Raw genomic sequence first — 20,002 nt, 5'->3', positions numbered from 1 at the left:
TGCCACTAAGGTACCTTTACAGGGTATGACTGGCATACTGTGCCCTCTACCCTGAACTCTCCAGTCCAGGAGCTGGGCTGCAAATGTGGATGTCAAGCACAAGAATATTAATTCATACAAACATCACAAAAACCATTCTGTACTTGAATGGAAGTAAGATAAAAGAGAAACTTGGCCGGCTTCAATCTTCATACCTGTCAAAAACACACCATCTGCGTTAAGGGCTTTGTCAGTTAGACAAGGAAGTTATCAATATTTTCCACAGATGGGTTCAGATCTGTAATAAAAGTTTTATACCATGTTATAACTGAACTTCTAGATTAGATCATAGGAAGGGGGTGGATATGTTCAGAAAGGGGATCAAGTAAGGGCCAAAGTTAAATGTATTATTATTATTATTTTATTATTTTCTTGAGAGAGGGTTTCTCTGTATAGCTCCTGGCTGTCTTGGAACTAGCTCTATAGATCAGGCTGGCCTTGAACTCACAGAGATTCTCCTGCCTCTGCCTCCTGAGTGCTGGGATTAAAGGTGTGCGCTACAACCAACCGGCCTTAGCATCCCTAATTTTAATCTCTAATGAAAACCAGCAACTCCACACGGGCCCCTTTTTAATTTTTTTGTCACGTCTCAAAGTAACTCTGGACAAGTTCTCAGCACATTTCACCCGGCCCCCTACCCTACCCTACCCCTCCGAGAGACTGAGCTTCTGTTTCCCCCTCCTCCCACTCCCCCAGTTTCTCTTCCTTATATAACTCAGGTATTTTGGCTACATAACCTCTCCTGGCTGTCTCTGCACCTGCCTTGCACTTGCTTGCCCCCTTACTTGCTATCCCCCATCCCCACTCTATGTACGGTCTGGGTCAGTCTACTGGCTATGTTCAGTACGGAAGATGTCTGTGGTTGTGCGAACCCTCATTTCTACAATAAACCTTCTCTTCAACCAAGTCTTACAGTGGCCATGTCCTCATTTTTCATCCAATTTAAAATTACTTATAGTTATTTCTGTACACGCCTGTGTACGTGCGCGCGTGCGCATGTGGTCAGAGGACAATTTTCGGGAGTGGGTTCTCTCCTTCAACCACGTAGGTTCCAGGGATCCAACTTAGCTCGGAAACACCTGCTGAGCCATCTTCGCCTACCTCACATTTCATTTATCAAAGAAGCATTCAAGAACAGTTCCGGACTTTTCTCTGAAGCCCTAAACGCTATCTTGGGTGGGGGATGGGAGAATAAAGATGGAGCATAGCGGCCCCAAGCTGACCGGGGCAATCTTTGATTCCCTTTTCTATGCCATGGGATGAGCTAGGTGACAGAGCCTTGAAGCTGACCCCAGCTAAAAAGGCTTACTGCCTTCTTCAGGTTAAGTTAGAAAAAAACCCAAAAAGTCCCGTCAGCGTTTTTACACGAACTCCTATTCTCCTCCCAGACTCTTGAGAAGTGGCAGGCACTTCTTAATTTTGTTTGGGTCGACTTTTTTGTAAGTGGTGGGTGAAGAGACTCGAGTTACACTTTTGGACATTCAGGAAAAGCCTTCCTAGTGTTTGCATTTTCATAGTAGGCGTGGACTAGCCTTCAGCGCCCAAGGTTAAAACGGTCACTCCTCGCCAATGAAATTCTAATCACAGTCCCAGCTCCAAACAAGTTTTGAGTTTAATTGTTTACAAACCCCTGTGACTGTCTTGGTGTTTGGCTTGCTGCTCCCACCCACCTCACACCCGAGAGACACCTTGGCAATACGTGCCCTCGTGAATGAGTGCCAGAGGCTCAGCTGCAGACGGATTTACAAAGGCCGCCCACCACCGGCCGCCGGGACCTGGAAGTGCCCACCTTGCCCTCCCCGCAGCAGCCTGGTCTGGACTGGCTGAGAAGTGGGCGTGACTTACCGCGTGGTTGGGCGGGGCGAGCAGGGGTGGGGAGCGAGGTGGGGGCGGGAGAGGGCGGAGCTAACAGTGAGGGGTGGGACAAAGAACGCAGGGCGGAGGCTGTTGTGGGGAGGAGGGACTAATGATGAGAGGCGGGGCCTGGGATGGGAAGGCGGGGCAAGGTCTTGAATTGGGAGGCGGGGAAAGGGCGGGGCAAATGGGGCGTAGGGGGTGGGGCACGAGTCGCGCCTACTTGCGCTGTAACTCTGCTGGCCTTCCTGCTGCACGGCGCGCGGGCTGAGGCACGGCTTGGCGGGAACGCGAAAAGAGCGTGCGGAGCCTCCGGTGTTGGCGGCTGCAACGAGTGGGTGCCCGGGTCCGGCCGCAGCACGCGGAACTGAGCTGAAGGTGGCGGGGCCCGGCGAAGCCGCGATGAAGCCGAGCAGCGAGGAGGAGGAGGAGGCGGTGCGGGGAGTGGGCCCCTGGGACGAGTGCTTCGAAGTGGCGGTGCAGTTGGCGTTGCGAGCGGGACAGGTGAGCACGGTGGCCACATCCAGCCCTGAGGCACCCCCTAGATGGGCAGCGTGGGCGTGCTGCCGGCGCGTGGGCGGGAGCGGAGCGAGTTGCAAGGACAGGGCCTGTGTTGTTTCTGGGGCGCACCTTGTTTTGACCCTTCACCCCCCTGCAGCGGGAGGAGGCGAGCTTGGGGAGCATGGGGTCACCACCATGGCGAGAAGAAGGGCGCAGCCTTCGGGAAAGCGTGAGGGACGCGCCCCTCGTTTGGCGAAGGAATGGCCAACTGCTGGGTACTTGACCTTGGCGTTTGAGTCACCTGGAAAGCAAACGTCCCTCCCAGGCTAGAATACCGCAGTTACTTCTTTTTAAGGGCCAATCCTGCAGCCGGGTTGTCGAGGCCCCCTGTTTCAACCCCAGGAGCGTGGAGCTCTGGCTGGGTTGCAGCTGATTGTCCTTCTCGGGCATCCTGAGCCCAGGCAGCCTAGGCTCACAGCCTGAGAGCGCCTCCGGGGAGTGACTGGCACAGACCCGAGTTCAGGAGGAACTCGTTAAACTGCCGGAAGGATGGAAACCAGCGCAAAGCTGAAGAAAACCAGACTGGGTGTGAAAACTTAGCCGCGGAGTCTCTGTTTTTCTTATAAATTTTTGTGTTCTCCCCCTAACTGTTCCTCGGTCTCTTCAGCAGTGCAGAACTTATAATATTGGTGGGGTGAATATGCACTGGCTCCCCAGGACGTCAGAGCAGGCCTTGCACCGTGCTTTGCTCCTTAAAATGTGGTTGCATACTGCTGACTTGGGGGAGGGGGGCAGGAGTTACCTTAGTGCTGTGCACAGAAAGACTTATATCCAAAAAAGGGGGGGGCATTATTTCAGGTGTATCTGAAAATATTCTAAAGGGGATGTATTAAAAGGTGTTGCCATGGTGCTGGGGATGGAGCCCAGTGGTATAGAACACGTACAAAGCAATCCCAACATAGCAACAACCCGAAGAACAGTTACTTTGAAATTACCCTGTGCATTAGGGAGAGTCCAGCCCTTCCCAGACGACTGATGAAGCTTGTAACTCAGAGCAAACCCTCACCCTAGAAAATAGATCCTCTGGGAGCAGGAAGTAACAGCCCTCTCTCCCATTTCCTCGCTTCTGTTTCAACAAGAGCATCCTTCCAGAGAGAGTGATCTCCGCTCTACAACCTTTTCTTCCTGGGGACTTTGAGAAACTAGGACTTAGGCACTGCTGTGTGAAAGCTGTTGAGTGGAGTTGCAGGTTCTGTGGCCTTTCAGATTTCAATCTTTAAAGAAATGGAGGTTTAAGTCATTTTTCCTAATCTGCGGTGCTCATCGGAAGTTTGCAGTACCACAGGCACAGTTCTTAAGGGTTTTGTACATTTTAACTCAAAGAGATTGGTGCTTTTGCAATTTCCCAACAGCAAAAAAGCTTTAAAAAAAAAAAAGGCAGTGAAATAAAGATTCTGACATTAGGAGTCTGGTCAGGGAGCTCAGGACTCTGGGCGCCCTCTTGGGAATTATGCAGCTTCCTGCCTGGCTGGCATTGAGCGAGGGAAAAGGCTGAGAGAAACAGAAGACACGCAAGGTCGTGGTAACTAACCTGTAAAGAGGGAAAGATTCTCTAAATGATCTGTAGGAATTGGGTACTGACCGGAGAAAGCAGCCTGTAGCAAGGCAGCCCGGTGAGGGCAGAAAGACGGTGGGTGCCATCTTTGAGTCCTCCTGGGGCACAGGTCCACCTGTGCCAATGCTCTACTAGTTTATCAGGGGCTGCTTCCTCTCCATCGCCAGCTGAGGGTCTGGGTGCTGCCTGCTACAAGGTCCCGGCCACAAAGGGAGTGAGCTCCCGAGATATTTGTCCAGTGTCCCCAGACTGCACTATCTCCTCTCAAGTCCCCTTTGCTCCATCCTGAGAGAGCTTCCTACTCAGAGAAGCCCCTTGCCTTGCTGTCCCTCTTCTTTCCCCCTTTCCTCCTTCGCCCTCCACCCATTTATCCTTAGCCTACTGGAGTTGTCCCTGCCCTTCAGAAGTCCCAACCGCTCACATGCTAAAGAGTGTGTGTGTGTGTGTGTGTGTGTGTGATGTATGTGTGCACACACGCATTCGAGCACACGTGCATGTGGGTAGGTACATGCATGTGTGTTTTGCGAGGGACATCAGCCAGGGCTAGCGTATGCTCGACCACTTAGCTACACCCCCAGCCCTTATTGTGTTTTTTCTCTCTTTCCTTCTGTTCTTTCTTCCCTTCTGACAGTCTTCATATTTAGCGCAGGTTGACCTTACGATCAATCCCCTTAGCTCTGCCTCCCAATACTGGGATTATAGGTGTGCGCTGTAATGCCAGCTCATTGTAGTATTTTCTGTAGGGTAATAGAAAGAAAAACAGCTTTTCCTACTGCAAAATTGAATTTATTATCTATCGATGGTTTAGAAAAGTTTTGATAATATAGTTTAAAATTTTACAGTTGTCGTCAACTGAGAACTTTAAAGTTTCTTTAGTGCTGCTATATTTTATATATTGCTTGTACTGTAGAAAAGAGTGTTGAACAGGCCTGCTCCCAACTGCATGCATTAAAAACCTCACGTATCGGGGCTGGGGAGATGGCTCAGTGGTTCAGAGTACTAACTGCTCTTCCAGAGGACCCGGGTTCAATTCCCAGCAACCACATGGCAGCTCATAATTGTCTGTAATTTTAGTTCCAGGAGACCCAACACTCATGGCAAAACACCAATGTATGTAAAATGTAAATAAATAAATATTTTTTTTAAAAAAAAACTCATATATCCGGATAGTCACACCTTTCTGATGCCGGCTGCTCCATACAGGTATACTCCTTTCTCTGTACCGAGTAATGGTGACAGCGGGCCAGGACAATTGGTTTGGTGAACTGGAAGAGCATATCTGAAAGCCATCCCTTCCTGGCTGGCTAACAATAACTTAGAGACAGATAATGCTTGCACGTCCCACAGATAGGTCTCATCAAACCTAGGTATGTCTCCTGACACCTCCTTGCCCAATCTGACCACACCCTCTTCAGTCCCAGTGGATGCCAGGTCTGACAGAGAGTTGATCATGGTTGAAAGGGGCAGGTCATATCTAGTCACAGTAGCTGACTTCTGTGCACTTGCAAAAGGTGGTCGCAGGAATTGAGACTGTTTCATTGTTGATTCAGATGTCTTGCACATGTTACTTCTTTGATACTATTTGTTTTAAAACCACAGCACTAAAACACTGGAGTTCTCCACAAGGCAACATGTGTGGAGGAGCTTGGGAACTTCAGCCCTATGTTAATGTTTGTGAGCGCGGTCTTGTGTAGAGTCCTGTGTGCAGCTCAGCAGGCAGACCCCGCCTGGCTGCTCTGTGGATCCCACACGAATATGACTGAGCTGTGTAAAGCAGTGGTGGAAAATGATTGATTTTTGAAGGCTGAGGTGACAGTTTGGGTTGGGTGTGGGTTATGAGGGAAAGAGGTGCTAGGTTGGCGTCAGGGATGTGGGCCTGAAAATCAGGTTGCCTGCGGGATTTGCGGTGTCCGGAGACAGTGAGCTGTAGGTGGAGCGGAGCAGGTGTGGGGCCGTTCCAAGCGTGTGGTGCATGGGCGACCAGGGGATGTCTCGACCAAGAGATGAGCAGATCCAGGTTGCAGGAGAGGAGATGTGAACATGGAGAGGTCGGTCAGCCTACAGGATGCCATCAGCCCTGGCTGGGCTCCTGGGGTCTCTTCGGGAGAGTCCCAGATGCCCCTGTGTAACCTCTTTGTCCTGGTGGCTCCTTTCTCCTGCCTGGTCTGAGACATCTGCCGCTGAGGAGGTGAGAAAGGGTGGTGACCTCACATTTCCACAGTCTCCCCATCTGCTTCTGTCCCTGCCTCACTTGGCCCCCTTCCCCAAGGAGCCAGCCTTTGAGCATTTGGTCCTCTTCCTTTCCTGCTGCCCTAGTGCTGAAACCCAGGATTTCCAGCAAATACTCCACCATAGAGCCACACCGAGCCTTCCGTAAGGGCAGAGTCCTTGTGAGGCAATAGCTCACGTAAACTCAGAAACTGTGCTGGTTTTCCAGGTTCCTGACCCCACCTGAGAAGCCAACTGTTGATCTCCTTATACAGAATCATGGTGAAAGGGATGTTTTTCTTTTCTTTGATTTAATAATTTATTTAGCTTTATTTTATGTGCGTTGGTGTGAAGGTGTCAGATCCCCTGGAACTGGAGTTACAGACATGTGTGAGCTGCCCTGGCTTCCACATTTTATTTAACTTTTGGTCCCCTCCCCGCAAGGGAACAAGCTAAGGAACTTTGGGTCGTCCCTCTTTGTATTTCTCACACTTCATTTTGCTGACAAGAACTGTCTGAGAAAAATGGGAACGGAGAACCTTCTCCACAGAGAGAAGACTTCCTCTGTGTCTGGCACCTGTAGTTCTTGGCAAATAGGGAGTCTGGTAGAATTCCTCTTCGGTTTCACCTGAGGAAAAGCTGGCGGAACGCCAGTCCTGGTCTCTTGAGGCCCTCAGGTGGTCCTTTGCTAACCCAAAGGAAGCTTTGCCAATGGCGATAAGTCCTTGGGGCTGGGGAAGGACAAGGCTAAAATCGCGTAGCCAGAAGAGTGTAAAGTTGGCAGTCAGTTCCAGGCATTCCGTTTCCATCCCCAACCCTAGCACTGAGATAGGTGGAAACTGAGTAAAGCCTCTGGGCGATGGGAACAAAGTAGGGTGCAGAAGAGAGGGGGTCCTGACCACCCCTCTCTTCCAGCCTCAGCTGGCCTGCAGCTGCCTTCTCCTGGGAGTTGAGGGGAGGGTTTGGTTTCCCCAGGCTGAGCCAGTCTCAGGACCCCAGTGTTGCTGTCTCTGCTTGCTCCTAGCCTCTGGTAAGTGCTGCCAGATGTTTCTTTGCAGTGGATAGAGATTAGTCACAGAAGCCTGTCCAAGGACCCCAGAGGAGGTCATTAGAGGACCTGAGAGGTGGGGCCAGCTTCCTGAAAGATGTCATAGTTAATTTGTATCGTCAAGAAGACTGGGTGATGGGCTCAGGAGGGTGGAGGGGAGGACACAAGGGATTCAAATAAGAGTGCCTGTGAAGATGGCGTGGCTGAGATGGAGTACGGAATCCCGGAGCTGAGAAAGCCTTGGCCTAAGCCTACGATGAGCCCTGGAGGGTCAGCCACTGGGCATGAGAAAGAGAGGTGCATGCTTGGCTAGAATAGGCACTTGGCTTAGGCTGTCTGATACCTTTCTTTTTTGAGTTTGGAATTCAGACTTTAGTGACTTGGGCCCACGTTTTATATATTAAACATTAACTGAGGGCTCTTTGGAGAGGGGAGAAAGTCATGCCAGGAGGTCTCCAAAGAACATGCTGTAGATAGTAACTGCAAAAAAAAAAAAATTAAAGCATACACTAACTTGTTGCTCATTGACTGATTAAAATCTCTTCAGAATGAAGGGAAAAGAGTCATGGAAGGGGGCTTAAAACATAACAGTACACATTAACTTGTTGCTGATAGAATGATTAATCTCTCTAAGATTAAGGGGAAGGAGTCATGGGAAAAAGCTTTAGCTGGTACTCAGCATACACTCCCATCTCCCACAGCAGCTTAGCCTTGGCCACAGAGCAGGGTGACAGGCCTTTAAATCTCATCACTTGACTGAAAACGGTCTATCACCTTCCCAAGGTGTGGGAGATTTGGGAGTTAAATTTCCCTCCTTTTTTTTTTTTTTTTAAATGTAGAGCCAGCCCCAGAAATCAAACTTTTTTTAAACTCAGATTTTAGGCCTCTGCTTGACATTTTTATGTGGCATGTTTGAAATAGGTCTCTGGCCTTGCCATAAGCCATTGAATTTTGTCAGGTCTGTGTTCTTTTTTTAAAAAAATATTTATTTATTTATACATTCATTATGTATACAGTGTTCTGCCCCCATGTATGCCCACATGCCAGAAGAGGGCACCAGATCTCATTATAGATGGTTGTGAACCACCATGTGGTTGCTGGGAATTGAACTCAGGACCTCTGGAAGAGCAGCCAGTGCTCTTAACCTCTGAGCCATCTCTCCAGCCCTCAGGTCTGTGTTCTTACAAAAGGCAAAGTGGTGGGAGTCTGGGAGTGTGGTGGTCAGATGGGCACCTGGCCAGTGCCTGAAAACAGTGCCACTGTTGCTCCAGACAAGGGTGCTGTGGCACAGGGTCCCCAGTAGCTGTTGAACTTAGGCTCTGGTCATTAAAAGTAGCTTACCCTTCCTACTCCATCAGTGATACGAGCAAGGAGATGGATAAGGTAAGTATATTTGTGGAGTATCCCCATGTGTGGGTCCCCCTGGGCAGGCGCCATCCTGGAGATGCTGCCTGTGGAAACTGAGCTTGGTCTGAAGCTGCTCAGGGAAAAGGCTGACTGCTTTGAGTCCAAGGAAAGGACAGTCAGTGCCTCTGCCCTTCCCCAGTAGTTAAATGCTGTGTTTACCAGCCACTAACCAAGGGGGGGGGGGGGGCTCAGCCCAGACCTAGATGTGCTGAGGTGTGATTGGTAGAGTCAGTGACGTGTTCAGCAGTAGCTAGGAGTAACTAAAACAGACATTGTGTCCAGAGAGACAGATGGGAGGAAGCAGGCAGGAGGATAACTAGAGAGCCTGGCATGGAATGGTCCCAGGGTGGCCTCAAGGCCAAGTACACTTCCGGCTGGGTATGAAGGGCCTGCTGCGCAAGATACAACAAGCAAGTTACCTCGCTGCATCCTGTAGTCTCCACACTCCAGAAGTTGAGGCAGAAAAAGTACCAGTTCAGTGCTGGCCTGGCCTGCACAGCAAGACCCCATCTCCAAAAACAAGGGTGGCGCCGGGAGAAGGAGTGCACAAAGCTTAGTGGAGACCAGGACCCGATGGCGTGCATGAGATGGTTAAGGGGAATACACCTGCCCACTATTGGAGGACACAGGTACATTCTGTCTTTGTGGCAGCTGTGGTAACACAGTAGGCAAAAAAAAACCTAACAGCTTGTACATCACGGTACAACATGTCACCCCCAATCCACGCTACTCCACTGTTGTAGAATCTGGAGTGGTTGTGGATGGAGGCCCTGGGGTCTTGGTGACCAGGCCCAAGTTGTCCACAGAGCCCCTGAGCTTCGTACTCAACTGCATGTCTTTTGGAACTAGAAAACCAAGCTTATAAGTGTCCCTGAGGTTAGACATGATGCCCCAAGAACACTTACTAGTGTGGTTAGTGGGTGGTTCTGTACGGCAGCAGGACATCTTTATCTGCTCCATCAACGAGTGTTCACGGGGCCCCTCAGGTGTGGCAACCCATGCAGAGTCTCACGCTTGTGAGAGATGGACACAGTTTGAAGGAGTCCTCACCAAACGCTAAGTGCAGTGGGGAGCCTTCAGGTTTCATTGTGTTGCAGTCCTGTGGAACAAATGCTAGTCTCTGCGGGGGGGGGGGGGAGGCTATTGTGGAGGGGGTGACTTTCAGATTGAGTCAGAGGGAAGCATGGTGTCTCAGTCACTGTTCTGTTGCTGTGAAGAGACACTGGTAGTTTGGATGTAATTGGCCGTCATAATCGCAAAGGCACTATTAGGAGGTATGGCCTCGTGGAGTAGGTGTGGTCTTGTTGGAGGAAGTGTGTCACTGAAGGTGGGCTTTGAGGTCATATATGCTCAAGTACCACCCATTGTTACAGTCTACTTCCTGTTGCCTGCATATCAACATGTGTCATCTCCTTCTCCAGCGCCATGTCTGCCTGCAGGCCACCATGCTCTCCACCATGATGATAATGGACTAAACCTCTGACACTGTAAGCCACCTCAATTAAATGTTTTTCTTTTATAAAAGTTGCTGTGGAGGCTGGAGAGGTGGTTCAGTAGTTAAAAGCACTGGCTGCTCTTCCAGAGATCCTGAGTTCAATTCCCAGCAACCACATGTAATGAGATCTAGTGCTCTCTTCTGTCCTGCAGACATATATGCAGACAGAGCACTGAATACATGATAAATAAATACAATCTCTAAGAAAAAGAAAAAAAGAGTTGCTGTGGTCATGTGGGGCGGCGATAGTGAGCACCTTTATTCCAAGCACTTGGAAGGCAGAGGCAGGTGAATCTCTTTGAGTTCGAGGCCAGTCTGGTCTACAAAGTGAGTGCCAGGACAGTCAGGGATACATAGAGAAACTCGTATGTCTCGAAAAACCAATAAAATAAAAAGAGTCATGGTGTCTCTTCACTGGAATAGAAACGAAAGCGTCTAATTGGTGGGTTCCTAACAGTTTCAGAGGCTTAGTCCATTATCATGGTGGGAGCATGGCCGTATGCATGGCATTGGAACAGTAGCTGGGAAGTGCATCCTGATTCACAGGCAGAGAGAGAGAGAGAGAGAGAGAGAGAGAGAGCGCGTGCGGGAGCGAGAGTGCAACACTAGGCCTGGCAGGGGCTTCCAAAACCCACCTACTCCAACAAGGCCACACCACCTAATCTTTGTAATTCTTTCAAACCCCTTGGTGACCAAGCATTCAAGATTCAAGTGTATGCGCCTATTGGGGCCATGCTCACTCAAACCACCACAGATGGGAAAGTCTGGCACTGAAAGCCTCATAGAAGAATGTCAGCCTTAGAGGGAGAGCATGGGAAGAAGGAGGGTAGACACGAGAGACGGGACTCTTGTTGGCCTTCAGGAAGTGCAGTTAACATATGGCCCAGAGAGAGGCTGTGCTGTGGAACCCCCAGGAGCCAAGGTCCTTTCTCCTGTGCCAAGGGCCTCTTCTTATGACTGCCCTGGCTGACATTAGTGGGAATCACAAACTTGTGAAGGAAGAAACACACTGAAGGGGAGTACAGTCTTTGAGGCTATGGCTCTGAAGTTGCCGTGATGTCTCCATCCCAAACCCAGCAGCACAAGAGGGAAGTCAGGGTAACCTTTGAAGGAAGCTCTGGGCCCTCCTGAAACATGGGGGCTCTGATCCTAAAAGGAAGAAGGGAAAATAGATGCCTAAGGCCAAATCCAGAAGCTGCCGCATTCCTCCCTTGTCACCTTGACATCCAGGGTAGTGAGGGCCATCTGTGCTTAATGGGGAGGTGGCACGGGGAGATGCATGGCTACAGAGGTACAGCTGGCTGCTTATGGTGGGGGCGAGTGCCTAAGGCAGACTGAGTTCAGCTTTGGAAGCAGGATAGTAGATGAGGAAGGCCCCGAGGATAGCAGGCTCTGGGCCCATTGGAACCTTGGTTAGCACAACCAGAAAAGGAGGCAAGAGAACAGACACTGGGGTGGCCGGTGTTTACACAGACATCAGTGGTCCTGTTGCAAGGAATGTGGTAGGAACCACTCCAGCACTCTCTGCCCTTCCATCCCCACAGCTCTGTGCTGGAGGAGAAAACAAGCAGCTAGGTAAAATGTCAGGGAGCCTCTGCTGTCGTGGAGCTCTTGTTGCTATGGGAGCAGCACAGCCAGCTCCACCTACAAGACAGCCACAGGTAGGAAGGAGGTAGATGGAGGACCAGACGGTGAAGGCCCTGGATAGGAACATTCCGCCACGATCAGCGGGGAAGTCGGAGACAGATATAGGAGAGCAGCTTGGTGTGGTAACCCGTGGAAGGTGAGGTGACAGGCTGGCAAGGATCTGGCCGTGTTGTGTTTGGGGTCCTTCTGGCAGCAGTAGAAAGCCATTGGGGAGTTTCCAGATCTTTGTCTTTAATTCTTAATCCAGCTTCTACATGGAGGCCACATGGGTGTGTATTGGGCTAACTGACTGGTTTCATGGCTGCTTCCTCTTAAGCAGGTCCCAGGAGACACTGGTTTCAAAATGGAGATATATCACACACACACACACACACACACACACACACACACACACGACACATACCTTATGCCAAATGAGACTGTCCCAGCCTCCCGGTGACCCTCCTTGCTCCAAGGTATGAAAACTACCCTGCCTCCTTACTGCGATGAATCTTGCCAGAAATGTTGACCTCAGACCCCAACCCTGACCTAGCAACCAGTCTTCTTCCAGCAGATCCCGGAAGCTCTGGTGCCGTGTGGTCCTGTTAGACTCTTGAGATGGATCTCTCTCCCCTGTTCTTACTTTCTCCTGCGTGCACCCACACGCTGAACCTCCTTCCCTGTATAAGGTACACACAGTGCCGAGTGGCCTGGACTGGCCCAGAATCGGGAATCCTGGAGGATGTCAGGTTCTGTGTGAACTAGACAGTGAAGAGTGTTGGATTTATGAGCACTGTGGAGGTTGCTTACACAGACGCTATGTGTAAATTGGTGTTGTAAGAGAATTAGCATGGTGGTCATAGGCAGGATATTGCCAATTCAAGACAGGAAGCCCTGCAGTGCAAGCTGGAGGCCGACAGGATATGAACAGCGGCGAGCTGACGTTAATGGACTCTAGGTGGCCTCTTGCTTTTCATATCGCCCACCACACCTCAAATCTGTCATGGTTATCTGTTATTTTTGGAGCCCAGATTCAAACATAGCATCACCTTGGTAGGCTCATCATGGGTCAGTTATGGGAAGGACCATGAAGCAGAGAGTAAGGACCACTAGATGTCATGTTTCTGTTCTTTAACGTTCCATTTGTGGGCCGAATAGATGAGCCACCAAGCCTGAGGTTCTGAGTTTGATATCTGGGACATGCCAAATCCTGCAGATTTTTCTCTGTCTTCCCCATGTACACTGTGGCTTTTGTGTGCTCACAGATGGCCACACACACACGCATACAACACAGAAGTGAAATGTAATTTAAAAGATTCTGTTTACGGCCCTCCTCCCCACTAAAGTCCTCTCCACCTAGGCATCATTAGTACATAGGCATGTGGGTTCTACCTTGGTATCTTTAGTACACAGTAATGTGGGTTCCACCTTGGCATCATTAGTACATTAGTGTGGGCCAGGTACTGCTTGTCGGATGCTATGGACTGTCATAAATGAACCAAGGATATCAAGTCTGAGTAGCCAATCTGGGTAGTACTTTTTTTATTAATTTATTATGTATGTGTGCATGGGGGTGGGGCATATATATATACATATATATATATGTATATATTTATCCCGTGATACGTGTGCAGAGACCAAAGGACAACTTTGTGCCCCACTTTTCTCCTCCCACCTTTACGAAGATCCTGGGGATTGACGTCATCACGGCACTTTGGAGAGAAATGCATGCTTTGGTGAGGTAGCTGATTCTGGAGGGAATAGGGCAAGTCTGTTTAGGTTTCCTGACCACCACTTTGATCCAGTTTTAGACACACTGGGATAAAACAGCCCCAGATAGAACTGGAGGAGGCACTCTCTCCCACAAGCTGAAATGTATCCTTTTGAAACATTCAGCAATGGACCTACTGCTGATTTCTTGGTGAGGTCTCTAGAGGTTTCTGGGACTCTCCAGGCCAACAGAAATGGTGCTAAACCAGGCCTTGCCCTTACAGTGGGTTCAGTCCAGAGTTGTTGCAGCTTGCCCAGTTATGGAGCCTGCATTTGTGGTCCCTTAGATACCTCCAGTATCTTTGACGTGCCCCTATGGGCAGCTAGTGCTGTTCTGCAAACATTACCAAGAGCCATCCTTGGTTCTTCTGACAGTTCAGCTCTCGTGGGGGCGTTTGTAGCCTGCATTCCAAGTCATACCGCATGTTTGTGTGATTCGTGAAGTGAATCAGAGGGAAGTTTTGAAATCATGGAACTCTAGGAGGCAAACCTGTGACGTGCTGTCTTACTTTGGGGAGTTCCTGTTGACATTCCAGCCTTTTTCAAAACCTTTTCTTCAGAGTAGAGTTTCAAATGGAATTTGGATGTAGAGTCTCAGGTAGGGAGTCTGTCTTGGGGCGGTTACAGTTCCTAGAGGTCCTGAGAACCGGGAATGATATGATGCCTTGTTGAAGGAGGAGGAGGGTAACGGCAGACCGTGCCAAAGCCAGCCAGGCCCCCAAAACAAAGGGCTGGGGAGGAGGAGGCCGACAGTTCTCACCGCCTGCCGCGCTCTTGTTTTAGATCATCAGGAAAGCCCTCGGTGAAGAAAAGCATGTCTCCACCAAAACCTCCGCTGCGGATCTGGTGACAGAGACAGATCACCGTGTAGAAGACTTGATAGTTTCTGAGCTGCGAAAGCGTTTTCCTTCCCACAGGTGAGTGCCCTCTTTGGAGGCATGCCCGGGTAACTCTCACTCAGCTGAAAGGCACTGCCCCTTGTCACTGAGGGGCAGGTGGGAAACCCCGAGTTGCCAAGCCCAGGCCCTGGTCCTTCCGTTTTTAGGGGAGAAAACTGACTGCTTCTGTGCCCCTTACCGCTACCTCGGCAGCCTTAGTCCTCACGTCTGCTTAGGAACATGGAAGAGCCTCTGATTTCTTACCTGTATATTAAAAATAGTTCCATTAGACTATTCTGTAGTTTTCTTTCCCCAGAAGTACTTACGTGTTCGATCAGTAAATATGAGATTCTTGCTTTCATGACAAAGAACTAGTCATTTACTTTACACTGTGCTTATCATATTGGCTTTATTTTATAGTTCTGCTTCCAGACATATGAGAACTTTGGGGTTTTGTTTTGTTTTTTTTTTTGGTTTGTTTATTTGTCTTAGTTTTTCATTAGCATATATATAACAGTGGCTTTCATTATAACATTTTTTATATGTGTATTAACATTTTGGCCCTATTCACTCCTCATTGCCGTCCCCTTCCAACTTCTGGTGCTTCTCTTCCCAGCTAGTGTCCTGATCTCCTGCTTCCATGTCTGTCTGTCCACCACCCCCTTCCCTCTCTCTCTCTGAACCAATGACTTTTACAAGAGTTATTTTAGGGTGAGGGACTATTTACCAAGGCCCAGGCATCTCACCAGCCGTTAACTACCTGTAGATCTTCAGGAAGGGGCTGGGGCTCATGAGCTCCTCCCCATTCCGTGATGGACTGTTGACAGGTCCAATCTTGTGCAGGTTCTAGCTGCTGAGAGTTCAAGAGTGTAACAGCCAGGCCATAGCTAGACCATGACAGTTCCCAACACTCCACCCCTTCCTCTGGCTTGTGAATTCTTCCTGCTCCCCTTCGTCTGTGTTCCCTGAACCTTGGAGCGGGTGATGGACCTCAGTTAGGGCTAAACACTCAGCAGTCACTTTCTCTCAGCACTTAGATAAGTTCTAAGTCTGCAGTAACTGTCATCCACCACAAAAAGACTTTTCTCTGCCCAAAGTTGACAGCAGCACTGATCTGTGGACTTAGATGTCAATATTTAATAGTAACTTCTCTGCTAGGATCTGTAATGCCTCCAGCCACAGACTTTCCACGATACCATACATGATACCCTTCCCTCCTATGGAATGGGCCTCATCCACTCGGAAAGTTTGCAGGCACATCTTGCCTAGCAGGTTGGTAATACACAGTGTCCACAGCAGAGTAAGACCATCGGTGTCATCTCTCCCCTCCGAAGCCTTCATAACACTTCCCAGCACTGTGAAAGCTAGTCAGCAGGGAGACAGCTTAAGTCCTCTACCAAAGTACGTGGCGTCTTCAGCCTTAGGGGCTTCCTTTCTAGTTCTGGTGGGCAACCAGCAACAGTGCAATAACCTGTATAGTTTGGGGGCTTCAGGGACCTTCCTAACCAACACCTTGTAAAGAGGTAGCCCACTCGAGCACTGCGTTGTTTTTCTTAATAAACTTATAGCTTCAGGGAAAGCTTTATGTACTCACAGAAGATATCTGTTCAAACTTAATTTTCTTTTTTTTTTTTAGTTTTCTTTAAAACTTTGTGTGTGCGTGTGTGTATGTCAGAGGTTCTACTTCCAACAACACATGCTCAGAAATGCCCCTTGCCTCTGACTCCAGAGGGTTCTGTGTCCCACTTCTGACAATTGTGCCTTTCTGGCCACTCAGGCTAAAACATCAGCTGTGTAGGACTCCATCCATTGCCTATGTTCAGTAACGTAGACATTCCTTGCTGTGGACAATGTCCATGGTGAGACATGGGCCTTCACAAGGACACCCCTTTCCTCCAAAGGCCAGAGTTCTTCATCATCTTGGGCCATCCTGTGGAGGACTGACTATAAGCCAGTCATCATTTCCTTAGCAGAGTTAAAATATTTATTCAGCATTTGCATATAGCTCTAGAAGAGCCAGGGGCTCTAAAGTAAGACTATAGAGCAGCCCCTTCCCGGCCCCTGGTTTCTGCAGGACTCATCTTGAAGACCAGGGCCTTGAATTCGGGGCTTCCCTTGCCTTCCTCATGTGACAGCTCATAAAGGTGCTGAACTTGTAAAAATGGGATTATGGTTCCTGGAGTTCTGGGTGTTGATTATTCCAGTCTGTTTGTGTAACTGTGCTGCCATGGGTAACAAAAATACATAAATGGTAGTCTCCTCAGCATCTGTTCGGGACATGATAGGTGTCACCCATTTTTACTGTGATAAATGCATTAATTAAAGAACAAGTTTTGGTTAAAATATATACATTATTTTACTGCTTTTTAGTGTCCTCTTTGGGGAGGTGCATCAAGTTGAAGCCATGACATGCAAATGCTACACAAGTTTTCAACCACTGAGCTAAACCTCCAGCCCCTACTTTTAGCTTTTTGAAGTCTACTTGTAATTCATCAGCTATGTGAAAAGAATGTATCACGTAGCTTGCTTTACTTCCTAAGGAAACAAGTACTACATCAAACAGTCAACTGCAAAAAGACACCATGACCACAGCAACTCTTATAAAAGAGAGCATTTAATTGGGGCTGGCTTACAGTTTCAGAGGTTTAGTTCATTATTATGGCAGGGAGCATGGCAATATCTAAGCAGGCGTAGTGCTGGAGAATGAGCTCAGAGTTCCACACGTGGATCTGGATCTGTAGGCAACACAGAGAGATGCTGGGCCTGCCTTGAGCTTTTGAAACCTCAAAGCCCACCCCCAGTGACACACTTACTCCAAGAGGCCACGCCTCCTAATCCTTCTAAGTAGTTCCAGTCCCTGATGACCAAGCATTCAGATATATGAGCCTTGGGGACCATCCTCATTCAAACCACCGTAAAGGTTATTGGATCCAGAGGTTTTCTGGTGGAGTCCACAGGATCTCTTCTGTATAGAATCATATCATCTACAGATAGGGCTACCTTGATTTCTTCTTTGCCATTCTTAATCTTTATAGCTATCCCGTGTCTTACTGCTCTACCTATGACTGAACTCTTCTTCATCAAGTAAGAATGGAGAGTGGTGGCTCCTTCCTCGTCTTGTTCCCAGTTTTAGAGGAAAAGCTCAGTTTTCAGTATTGTAAATGACTCTGCCCTTACGTTTGTCTTACATATTTTTCCTTTTTATTTATTTATTTATTTATTTATTTATTTTTGAGGTATGTGTTGTCTGTTCCTAGTTTCTTCCGGACTTTTATCTGATGTTGCCAGATGTCTTTTTGTATCTATCAAGATGGTTTCTATCCTCAAGTCTGTCTGTGTGATGCCAGGGTACATGGCTTGGAGTGTGGAACCGACTTTGTATCCTTAGGAAGAAGCCGGCCTGGTTGTGATCAACTGCAAGTACTTTGCTATGAATTTTTGCATCGTGTAGTCTTTGTTTTTTTCAGTCTTTATCCAGTTTAGGTATTATTTAGACAACACTGCATTCAGTTATTTAGGCAATACTGACTTGGTAGATGGAGCGTGGTGGTGTTCTCTCTGCTTTGTAGAGCGGTTGAGAACTGTCGTCATCAGATCTTCTTAAAGGGTTAGAAGGATTCAGTAGTGGATCCTTCTGACCTGGGGCTTTTATTAAGTTACTGCCTCAGTCTCGTTGCTTGTCATGGCCTGTGTACATTGTCTGCATCTTCTGGTTTTAATTTTGGTAGGTTTATATTTGGAAAAATTGTGCATTTCTTTTAGCTCTAAACTGGAGTATTCTGTGATCTCCTGAATTTCCCTGGAAAAAACAAGCCCCTTTTCCTCTCTAACTTTATTAATTTGCATTTCCTCTGTATGTTTTGATAGGCACTTGTCAGGTTGCTAATCTGAAAAGAACTAGCTGTCTGTTTGATTCTGTGTTTTGGTCTCTTCCTCTCTTTGGTTGCGGTGACCTGTCACCGATACAAACCCTGTGGTCATCAGTATCCTCTTGAGTGATGCGTCCAAGATGGTGAGGTTCTCTCGAGCTGGGGAAGAGGATGGCTGCTCGAGCGGCTGCCCAGGGTCCCTGCTGCTTCTGCCCCCTCGAGGTCATTGTAACCCGGTGCCCTCTGGTGTCCTAGCACAAAGCAATATCTGCTGAATGCCTAAGTCAGTCAGAACATGAAGCAAGGTCCTTGACCTAGGAAAAGCCTTTCCTGCCACCAAACCCGGACATTTGTGCCGGTCATCTTCCCACTGTGCTTTGCCCTGGACTCCCCGCTGGGCCATCTGGTGGGGACAGGGCTGCAGTGGGAAGACAGGAGCAAATAGCATCAGCCACCTCCTTCCTGGCCTGAAGAGACAGTCCTGACTTATTCAAGACCACATTCAGTAGCCGGAAAAGAAGAAAGTCTCAGAAGCAGACGACCGCCAAAATGAGTTGTTACAACTCTTGCCTTGAGGCGTATCTTTTCATCACTGTGTCTACTGGTGCTGCATCATAGGCTTTGGCACCTGTTCCTTGGATGTGTTTTTAAGAGTACAGTATTTCTGGGGACTGGAGAGATGGCTCAGTGATTAAGAGCACTGACTGCTCTTCCAGAGGACCTAGGTTCAATTCCTGAAACCCTCATGCCAAGAAAAGTGGCAGAGCTAATGCCACACTCAGTTTCACCTAAGTGAGCCATTTCTGTCCAAGCTCGCATGTGGGTGGAGAAGAAGGGATAGGTGCTTCCCTGCCTTTTGGCTCAAACAGCTGGGGCTTGTTGACCCTGTTTTTAAAAAGTCTGGCATTCCCTTCTGCACAGGTTCAGTTTGAGATTTTAGTTCTGGCTCCTAGTAGGACAAAAAACACACTTGTGGCTGGGCGTGGTGGTGCAGGCCTTTAATCCAGCACTCAGGAGGCAGAGGCAGGCTGATATCTGTGTGTTCAAGGTTAGCCTGATCCACAAAGCAGATGCCAGGACTGTTGCACAGAGAAATGCTGCCTCAAAAAGACCACACGCAAAAGAAAAAAGGAAAGCAAGAAAGCACCCTCGTGAGGGTAGTTAAGGAGCCTTATTACAGAGGGCCTTGTTACAAAGGGGCCAGTCTAGAGCCCCTATCACCTGTGTCAACTTCTCAGCTGAAGACAGCCAGTGTGACCCTAATGGAGTATGTAAGGAGCATGTAAGGAGACCACCATGAGGACGGGAACCTGCTTCAGCACTCAGGACAGGGGGACGTAAAGCATCCTGCTGCCCACACTGCTCCCTACAGGCCCTTGTTTTCTCCCAGAGAGAAGGAAACAGAAACCAAGGAGGGAAGGGTAGAGATCACCTGTGGCAGAGGGAAATGTGGGTGATAGTTACTCTTCCACAGCCTGGGTTCTGTTCTGCGCGCCAGCGTGAACTTTTGGGCTTCTGCCGCTGAACTGGGAACCAAGTTTCACTTGCTTCCACATTCATTCAGGTGTTCTGAGCTCCTGCATCTCTGCCTGACCTGCTCCATTTCCCTTGTGTGCCTCCAAGACTGCCACAGTGAGAGTCACTCTGGTTGGGAGCTCCTGGGGGCGGGAGTTGTACTGGGGCTGGAACCCA

General features: G+C 48.9%; 1 protein-coding gene across 2 annotated transcripts in view; it reads left to right on the top strand.

Annotated features, from left to right (window-relative positions):
* Positions 1–2,122: 2,122 nt before the first annotated feature.
* Positions 2,123–20,002, top strand: part of Impa2 (inositol monophosphatase 2) — a 30,999-nt gene continuing 13,119 nt past the window's right edge. The window contains exons 1-2 of one of the 2 annotated variants that reach the window (XM_048419116.3): positions 2,123–2,397; positions 14,347–14,480. In XM_048419116.3, coding sequence (XP_048275073.1) covers positions 2,296–2,397; positions 14,347–14,480 — 236 coding nt within the window. In that variant the 5' untranslated portion in view covers positions 2,123–2,295. The remainder of the gene's footprint in view (positions 2,398–14,346; positions 14,481–20,002) is intronic. The other variant, XM_048419117.3, reaches the window with a different exon arrangement.

Source organism: Myodes glareolus, chromosome 13 (assembly GCF_982192425.1).
Source record: "Myodes glareolus chromosome 13, mMyoGla1.1, whole genome shotgun sequence".
NCBI classification, from domain to species: domain Eukaryota; kingdom Metazoa; phylum Chordata; class Mammalia; order Rodentia; family Cricetidae; genus Myodes; species Myodes glareolus.
This window is presented reverse-complemented; position numbering and strand designations above follow the sequence as displayed.